This window comes from Triplophysa rosa, unplaced genomic scaffold, assembly GCF_024868665.1.
Source record: "Triplophysa rosa unplaced genomic scaffold, Trosa_1v2 scaffold319_ERROPOS146445+, whole genome shotgun sequence".
NCBI lineage: Eukaryota > Metazoa > Chordata > Actinopteri > Cypriniformes > Nemacheilidae > Triplophysa > Triplophysa rosa.
The window spans coordinates 78667-88874 of NW_026634334.1; the positions used below are offsets into that span (position 1 = coordinate 78667).

Sequence of the window (10208 nt, forward strand, 5' to 3'; positions counted from 1 at the left end):
CACACTCAAACTCACACTCACACACTCACACTCACACACTCAAACTCACACACTCAAACTCACACACTCAAACTCAAACTCACACACTCAAACTCACACACTCAAACTCACACACTCAAACTCACACACTCACACTCAAACTCACACTCACACTCAAACTCACACACTCAAACACTCAAACTCACACACAAACTGACACACTCAAACTCACACACTCAAACTCACACACAAACTGACACACTCAAACTGACACTCACACTCAAACTCACACACTCAAACTCACACACTCGTACTCACACACTCGTACTCACACACTCGTACTCACACACTCGTACTCACACACTCGCACTCACACACTCAAACTCACACACCCACACACTCAAACTCACACTCAAACTCACACACTCACACACTCACACACTCAAACTCACACACTCACACTCACACACACCACGTGGTACAAGTTTCCAAGTCCGTTCGCTCTAATGGAAATGAGATGTCAAAATCAAAATTCCACAATTTCCTGGCACAAATAAATATTTTTAGACCACATAATAAATACAGCAGTGCATCCGAATTTGTGTGAGTACAGAACTGTCCTCAGATTATTATTATACTTATACTGTATATACAGTATATATAAACACAGAAGTCGTCTATGCATGTGTGCGTGCGTGTAGATCCTGTCTCACCAGTGTCTGCTGTGAGCTGGAAAGTGCTTCTAAAATCTCATCAACGATTCGATCGGACAGGAAAGATGCCAGACTGAGCTTTACTTCACTGTGGAAAGGGATGAGCAGAACAGACATGAGGGTGAATGTGTTAAAAGAAAACCACAGTCACTATTGACAGGGTTATTTTCACGATCACAGCAGGCAACAGAAAACTGTCCACACACAAAACACTATCATTCTCTGCACAACATCAGCCACTGACAGAGAAAAAACGGTTTAATGCTGCGAGACCGAGTCTTGTGAAAAAGTGAACTGTTGACTTTCTTTTACAGATTTGTTTTAAATAGTGCTGTCTGGAGGAATATACTGCTTTATTTCTTTGACTGGCAGATGTACTGACCTGATCTTGTTCATGATGTCAATGCCAGACTGCTCAAGCAGTGTGTTCTTGACAAAACTGCGAGGAATGACCATCTTGGTCATGCCGGATTTGATGAGATCCTGCCGCAGGTTTGATTTCTTCAAGACGTGAGGACAGAGACTCTCGGCTGCACCAACCATCGACTCAAGCAGCGTCTGTACGAGAAACATTCAAACGAAGCAGATTTTCACTACACAATATTTATAGCCAAAATAATTTACGACAGCAACATTATCCATGTAACTATGTTTTTTTAAAAATAATTCCTCAAAAGTCCTTCTAATGAAAGAGCTCTTGTCTGGTTTACCGGTCTTTCCGGCTCTGTTTGTATTCACTTCATGTCTGTGGTGTCAATGCAACAAACATGAGGGCTGGAAAAAACACTCACTCGCTCCCTGCAATCCGTCACAAGCTCTTGTTGTTACTCTCCTGTTATTACAAGCACTTATGAACTGAATGAAAAGTGAATAGCCCACATGCAAGCGCAGCAACAAGCTACAGTAAGTGGCAAGCAACCAATTTCTGCGCACGTATACTGGCCACGGTCATTTATTTAGCTTGACAGCAACTTAAAACATTTCCGAAAGGCTTTCAAAGACATTGACAGCTCTGAAATCGTGCTGTGAATACTAATATTTCATAAAGGGAAACGTGTTCGGATATTTATTTGAAAGAAATGGCAAACTAACAGTGATGAATTGCCAAACAACTGCTGCTAATTTAAATAAAACATGGTGTTGCAATATATCACAGTTTTCAATGTCACACAAGCTTTAGGTCAAAAGGGTATCTACAACGTAGTATAATAAAAACACTGACTGCAGTAAGAAATCTGTTTCAAATTTCAATAGTTCTGTGTCTGACAACATGAATCCTAATGTTAAGACTGGATTCCAGTTATTATAGTTTTAATTTTAGTTTTATTAATATTTTAAATTAGCTTTTATTTTTAGATTTTATGTTCATTTTAGTTAAAGTTTTTTTTTACAATTTTGGTGCATGCTTTTGTCATTTTATAATTTATTTGTTTATTTTTTATGTTGCTATATAAGATTAATTAATTTGTGCTATTATTATAATTTTAGTGCTTTAAACCTATTTCAGTTTATTGTTGAGGCAACATTTCAATTTATCATTTCGTTTAAGTTATTACAATAATTTTTAGGTCAATATTTTATTTGATTTCAATGAACAGAAACGTTTTCAAATTTTTAGTTTCATTGAACTAAAATAACCTTGCAATGTGGCAAACTGTAGGGATTTTGTCTTACAGTTTATATAATATTTAGGTTTTAGTTGGACAGATGAATATTCTCAGAATGTTTAAATATTTTGAATGTGGTCCATTCTATTACAACACAGAACTAAATAAATAAATAATTCATATTTTTTGTATGCATCCATCATTCAAAGGAAAAGTGAAAAAAGATTATGATTTTGTATACCTAAAGAAGCCATTTCAGTTTTTTAATACTATATAAAATATTTTTCCATTTGAATTTTTATTAAAAATAATTATAAAGTGATATATCCTGTTACTGTGATATACAATCAGATAAGGACTTATAATGTAATAGAAGATCATATCAACCCTACCTGAAGCTGCTCATCCATAACCCGTGCGACCTCTCCTGCCATAGACTCCAGTTTCTCTTGGATGGGTCCCACAGTGGACGTATTGACCTCCTCTCTGGACGCACCTCCCAGGTGATACAGGTTGGGTAGAAGCTACAGGTCAAGAAGAGAGTAAAAACAAATCAAATCAGCCAAGTGTTCTGTCAGAGTAAATAATAAATAAAACAGAGATGACTGACAGTAACTACGATGGACAGTATGATGCATAAATTATACAAAATGATAATGACAGTACTAACATAATCACAAATGCAATAAAGATTCTGTTACAGTATGGAAATAACATCGGCCTACTGTTTTTGAATTTTTTGCATCCTTCATGAGGTTCTCGGCTATTTTCACATCTTCCTTGACGGCATCTTTGTCTGTGTTCTTTAGCGAGTTGAGATGGTCTTGGACTTTCACACATATCCGGTCAATCATCTAAAGGAAAATATTGAATATACATTTAGGAAATATATTATATCAAACAGAGGCACTTTATTTGCAGCGGGACACCCCTCTAATCTCTCAATCTTCTCTAGATTATTTCTGGAAAACAATTGTCTATTATCAAGGGCTGTTTTTTCACAAACTATTATGAGTCAACGTCATAATATTATTATCTTGTCTGTAAAGACACAATCAATTTCATTTAATCTTCACATGAGCATGAAGGATCTCTCACCTGCTGTGTGGTGGTTGTGACGATGCCCTGCTGGAGACGGTACGCTTGCTCTTGGACATACTTGCGGGTTTCATGGTTCCTGTACAGGTAGCTTTCGATCTAAGAGAGAGAAATCCATTTTTTATTCTAATGTCTTTATTATTTTTTTCATTTCAAGGATTTAGTTTGCATGTAATTCCAGTGGAGGAAGCAAATATCCGAACCTTCAGTAAAGCATCCTCTGTTTTCTCAGGACTGGCTTTGAGTGCCTGGGACGCATCAATGATGGGAAGGGGCATGAAACGAATGGTGAAGTTCCTACAAACAAGAATTGTTCGATACACGCAGTCTAAGAGATGACGAACATAACAATAAGACATTACAGAACACATAATGTGATATCACCACACGATGTCACTGTGCTATGGTACCACCACAGTACTTTTAGTAAAGCAATGTTGAACAGTTGTCATTGCATGTAGACTATCTATAAAAATATTACCATATCTAGTTTAGGGTAGAATAAAGCAAATTAAATTGTGACTGAAGATCCAGAAGACATTAGGTTAAAGACTCTTGGGAGATGCTGAACACCCAAAGGACTTTGAACGCACGTTACAAAAACATGCTAATTTATGTAAATAGAGATTTCTTTTTTGGGAGCTGAGAGGATGCGAGAGTAACACAGCAGAGATTGAAAACCCACACAGAGCTCTGGGTGAAGGAGGCAGATGCTTTCTTAATAGAGTTCACTCTAAAGAGAAGATTACTCTTTCCGCACAGCAGAAAACAGCACAAAAATAGCAGCGCAGTCACCACGGGTGACGAATCGGGCGTGAAACAAGGCCATCTCTTACAGTAATTGATTCAGGCTTGACATCATTACGGAGGTTACGGGTCTTCTGAAAACGGAGAACGTACCTGACATCTCCTATCAATATTTATGAAATCTGAACAGATAGACTTTTCGCAGCAGACAGACTGATATAGGAATGTGGTAGGTGGGAGATATTGAAAGGAGCAAGTCTCATTCCACAACTAAAGAGAATTTTAGATGACAAACATCATGTACAGGTGATTGACACCGACTCCTCATGTGATGCTCACTGTGAGATGGGGGAAAGTCCTTCCACAGGCAGCTTGAATCCACAGCAAACAGTAGAAACATTATTAAAACCTCTTAAAAAAGGAAAGACATGATTTTTATTTACATTTATAGGCTGACTTGTGCATAGTTAGACTCGCAGACGTCCGATTTAGAAAACCCCTGAGCAAACGGAGCAAAAAGGGCAAACACTATATGAAGAGCTTGGTTCCAAAATGAGATAACTCCGTTTTTTATTATGTTATCATGTTTTTATTGTGTTTTATTGTGTAAGTTAGCTGTATTTTTTAATTATTATGGCTTAAATTAAAACAAACCAACTTCAGTTTGATTGATATTAATTGGAATGCGCATTAAAAAAGCATGATTTTTTGTACAATTTTAAAAACAGTTTTTGAATCTCATTTTGGAACCAAACTCTTCAAATAATCCTGCAATCTGCTGAAATATTCTGTCTGCACTGTACAACAAATAGAGACAAACAAAAATACATTTTCTATTAAATAAAAAAAGATTGTAATAAAATCATCAGAGACAAATCTTCCATTAATGATAAAAAAATCAAGATCCGTCTGAAGGAGAAAAACATGAAGACAGCTATTTACGCATCAGAGTGCCAGGGCCTTAGGGAAATTGTACAACACCAGCATATCAATAGACAGCACCAGTGGTAAACATGTTGTTCTCCAATGAACGGATGATCCATTACCCTGACAAAAAGAAATTAATACCACAATAAATCAATATTTTGTATATATTACAGTATGTGTCGCTCATTAACATTGGGGCTGTCATCCGTACGGATCACGCTCTACGGTTCGGAATGCATGTGACCCGCGGACTAACTTGCTGCGTCCCAATTTAGCCACTTATACTATGCCCTTAAAGTATGTACTGTTTTTGTAATGTAAAAGTATATACATTTTAGTGCGCAGCAAAACTGTATGTACACACTGGGACATACTAACGCGAAATGGAAGTGGCCATTGTTGGCACTGTGATCCTTAACTGTCACCAACATCAAAACACAGCTCTTCCTTGCATTTAAGTATTTATTAATTTATTATTTTGTATGTAATGTTTACTGTATACTTACATTTATTAATTTAGCGAAGTATCTTTTATTTAATTTTATTAATGCAGTGTAGCTTCACTACTAGTCACTCGTTGTGGGTAATATCAGCCGCTAAGTGTCCATGGATTCACACTTCGAATTTTCACCGGAAACAGTAGACCATCCGGGTACTTTGAGAATACTCATTTCAGCATACTATGATTTGGGACATACTAATTCTATTTTCGAATTCTATTTAGGACATATAGTATGTGCATTTAGCGCGTTAGTTTCTCTCTCTCTCTCCAGTATCTGGACGAGTACAATATTAAAGCAACACTATGTCGTTTTTCGAACTTAAAATAATGTCTCTAAAATTATTTCAGTATTTGAACAACTGTCAACCAGACGAATTCTACTGACACTGCTGCCTGAGCAGCCTCCTAGCGGCTAAAACCACACTCTGTAAGTTTCATGTCGGTACACACAGCCCCGCCCATCCCCTGCCTATCCCCTGCCTGTAGAAGAGTGTGAAATGGTTTCCAAACAACGTTTCTGCATTCGCCGGTTCCATCATCTTACTAAACAAATTCACATGTATTGCGCTGCCCACGGGAAAGTTTATACAGCAACATTATTTACAACACTGGTAACAGACAATTGCGCTTATCAACCACATGGGGGAACCGTATAGCAAAAGTTGCTTCAAAGTGCATTCCCATGTATATCTTATACTGCTGCATAAGCTAGCTGTAAAGTTTAAGTAATGTTGTGTTGAGTCAAAGCGCAAATGATGCGATCCACGTGCAAACGAGCACCGCATCAGCAATTTTGACCCGTCGCTCACTCATAATTCAGTAACGCATTTGAGAAGACGAGAGAATAAGTCAGTCAAGATACTTACTCCATGATCACAACTTCAGAACACTTGTCACATCTATTATCTGATTTCTAGAGATCCATTTGTTAACTGTTTTAATTGTTAACTGCACCGAATTTATATCATATTTATTTGCTATACATATTGTCATTGTTTTTAGATTCTCTAAGAGTCTCTGTTAAATTAATCTGTTGATATCTTTTGGGTATTTTCACAACTTCATTTTTATAAACTGCTCCAAACTGCTCATATTACAATAATAAAACTATGATAAGCATTTAGCTGATCCGAAAAATGATCTGATCCGTGACCCAAAATCCGTAATATGATGTGATCAGTGAGTTTTGTGATCCGTTGCACCTCTAACTGTCACAGTATCATATTTTCACTACACAATTGTGGTGGCCAAAAGATGTCTTGATAACAATATTATCCAATTCAGCTTTAACTTTGTTTGTTTTGTTTTTTCTTTGTTTGGCTTATGAATCATACTCAAAATATGAGTTTAGGGAATCAGACAGAGAGAGAGAGAGTTTATTTGAATCCTAAATGAGTGTCAACCACATACTGGCACTGAACTTTTTACAATATGATCATATGTGTGGGATTAGCACAACATTGATAATCATTGTTTTTAATATAACATTATCAACACCAGTATATTGTGACACCATTTTTTTTTTATCTCTAAAGTATTATACTGTAGTTTGTTCACATCCTTTTTAGTTTACATACTTCATCATATTTTCTTTGTACATTTGTTTATCTTAAATTACTCACATTCAGTATGTCTACCAGAAGAATTGGCAAAATTGTACATACTGACATCGACTTAACTGACATTTGCCCCCAATGTATTTGGTTGGTTTAGTGGAAACAGCTGGTGTCACTGTGGTTAAGGGCAGGTAAGCAGGACACCGGAGCTTTGACCATCTTAATCAGACTGGCAGGGATCGATGCTAATGTCTGTGAGTTAACACCAAAGACAAATTCATCCCAATTTACATCAACACCATTTACCATCACACATATTTTTTGCAATAAAAACAGACGTCTACAAAAGAGAAAACGCTACACCATTTGGGCACCTTTGATCTTCTATATTCAGCATATGATTGATAATGCACCAATCGTTCTCTGTCATTCCACAACGCATGTATACGAACTGGGATGTAGTCATGGTTACCAAGAGACATCTATAGTAGGGAATAGTAGGATTCAATTCAGATTCAGTCAAGCATATCGAGGGACAAAGTTAAACATACACATTTCCGAGTGTATGAATGTTATTCAGGCTCAAGTTGATTAAAGGAAGTGAAGCGTTTTTCCAACAACTGTCCAAGATGATTTCTCTCTTTCTTTCTGCCCGACCATCTCATCTCCCCCACCTCCATCGACTATCATCTCCATCCTTTTGTCTCTTCCCTCCCTCATGTGTTTTCACCAGACTACCGCAGGGTCTCCCCCTCGTGCCAAATTACCTCTCTGCGGAGCACCATTTGGCGGGAAGCAGCCAACCAATGCCAGAGTCCTGGTGATCGTATGCAAATGAGATATAAATGATGGTGAATGCAGCAGACAGACAAAGGATCAGACTGCATCTCTAACCCCATCATTTAGAATAACTCATAACAGTATTTCCCTAAAAATACAAACCCTAAAGCTCTATTCCAGCACATGCGCAACATTCAGGATAAAAAGCAGCAGCGCATGACAGAGAAGACAGGAATGAGGAATCCCGGAGGAGAGAAGAGCTGTGAGTGATTCTGCATTGTTTAATCTCTCTCACTGATGTGAAGGCTTCTGGCCACAGCAGGTACTGTATCTCTGCATGTGAGTGAGACGTTCATTTTATTTATTTATTTTCACTTTGACATTTTTACATTTCCGAGCATTTTAGATCCATACATCTCGACACACTGCACAAGTGGTCACCTAAATATTCACTAAAACAGTGTTTTAAAGCACATGTTGTGCATATTTTATTTTACAAACGGCACAATTTTTTTTACAGTTTATAAAGGCAGAATAATGTCTCGTGCCAATGAAGCACGAGCACATCCGATGCGGTTTTACCATGGTAAAACAATGACAAAACTACCAAGATCCACCAGAGCGTCTGCAGGCAAACAATAAGTAAAATAAACGTTTAGCAACAGCTAATACCGAACTTTTATTGATGTTCTGAGATTTCTCAGATCACAGAGAAAGATATTTAAAATAATGTTTGTAACCAAACAGTTCTTGGACCCCATTGACTCCCATAGTAGGAAAATTACTTTACAATTCTTTTGTTTTGTTGAACACAAAAGAAGACATTTCGAAGAATGTAGGAGACTTTTGACTACCATTGTATTTTTTCCTAATATGGTAGTCAATGGGGGAGAAAATCTGTCTGGTTACAAGCTTTCTTCCAAATATATTTCTCTGTGTTCATCAGAACAAGGACATTTACTGTATACCGATTTGGAACAACTCGAAGGCGGGTAAATAGTGACAGAACTTTTATTTTTGGGTGAACTATCCCGTTAACACAATGACATACAGTAGTTGTTACCAGGACTGGAACTGGAACCATCAGATACTCACTTCTCCAATGCAGCAGCCACATCCTGAAGACCTTGCGGACTGACATTATTTCTGTCCCAGATGACCGTCCTGAAGAACAACAGAGCGCCAAATCATGTTTAGTCACGTGACCGTTACATAAGCACACACAGTGATTCATTTAAACGCGAAACACTAAAAGGATGGTATTCTGGGTTGGTACCGTAGTTTGCTGTTGATCTGCAGGGCTTTGGCCAGCATCTTTGCCCCCATGTCTCCCATCCCGTTTCCACTGATGTCCACCCGCGTCAAAGAGGCATTACTGCCCAGAGCGTTCAGAACCAGGGTGAGGTCAGTCTTCAGCTTGGAGTCTGCCAAAGAGAGAGACGTCAGGGGCTGAAAGAACAAGAGAAGTGAGAAACAGAATTAAATTCACTTAGTAAGTAAGGAATGTTATGCGTGACTTTTATTGTTTTATCATACTGTACACAAACATAAAGTGATATGTACAATACATTTACTTTAAAAGTGTGAACAAACAAAAGAGAAGAACCCTGGAAAGCTTTCCTCAAAAGCCTCAATTTGTTTTCGACAGAAGAAATAAACACGGTTAGCTTGTATGACTTGTGGGTGAGTGAATTATCATGAAATTTTAATTTTATAGTGAACTACTCCTTTAACTATTGGCAGGAATAACTGCTTTACCAGCATGAAGCAATGCCTAAATGTGTTTGGCTGATGAGAGCATTTTACTTCATTTTGATATAAGATTATTTTAAAAAATTCAGTAGAATAGCATATACTTATAGGTCACTCCCAATAAAAGCAGGAAAGCGCATTAAGGGCGTTTTCACACATAAGGGTTTGTTTCGGAACCTGGTGCGTTTTCTCTCTTGGTTCGATTCATTTAGGCATATGTGAACACAGCAATCGCGCTGGATCCGCCCCAAAACAATCGCTCTGAGACCGCCTGAACAAGGTGGTCTCGACCCGATTGCAAACGAACTCTGGAGCGGTTCGGTAGACGTGTGAAAGCCATCCGACCCAACGGACCAACGAACCAGACTGTATCACAATGTATGATGGGTAATTATGTAAAGTTGCGTGACGCAAAAGGGATTGTTTTGCTAATGGCTCCCTGTAACAATGTTCAAAGTAAGGAAGGAAAGAGGCGGGAACCGGCGAACGTTAAACCAAACTTTTAATAAAATAAACAAACAACAAAACGAAAGTAAAGTGCTGACAG

General features: G+C 37.8%; 1 protein-coding gene across 1 annotated transcript in view; it reads right to left on the reverse strand.

Moving 5' to 3' along the window:
• The window catches only part of LOC130550434 (F-actin-uncapping protein LRRC16A-like), a 16295-nt gene extending 6622 nt beyond the window's left edge, over nucleotides 1-9673 (reverse strand). The window contains exons 1-9 of the mRNA XM_057327914.1: nucleotides 9668-9673; nucleotides 9186-9358; nucleotides 9005-9073; nucleotides 3601-3694; nucleotides 3398-3496; nucleotides 3025-3153; nucleotides 2692-2823; nucleotides 1075-1250; nucleotides 693-780 (exon numbers count right to left, since the gene is read on the reverse strand). Of these exons, the coding sequence (XP_057183897.1) occupies nucleotides 693-780; nucleotides 1075-1250; nucleotides 2692-2823; nucleotides 3025-3153; nucleotides 3398-3496; nucleotides 3601-3694; nucleotides 9005-9073; nucleotides 9186-9358; nucleotides 9668-9673 (966 nt within the window). The remainder of the gene's footprint in view (nucleotides 1-692; nucleotides 781-1074; nucleotides 1251-2691; nucleotides 2824-3024; nucleotides 3154-3397; nucleotides 3497-3600; nucleotides 3695-9004; nucleotides 9074-9185; nucleotides 9359-9667) is intronic.
• Between the last annotated feature and the right edge of the window lie 535 nt (nucleotides 9674-10208).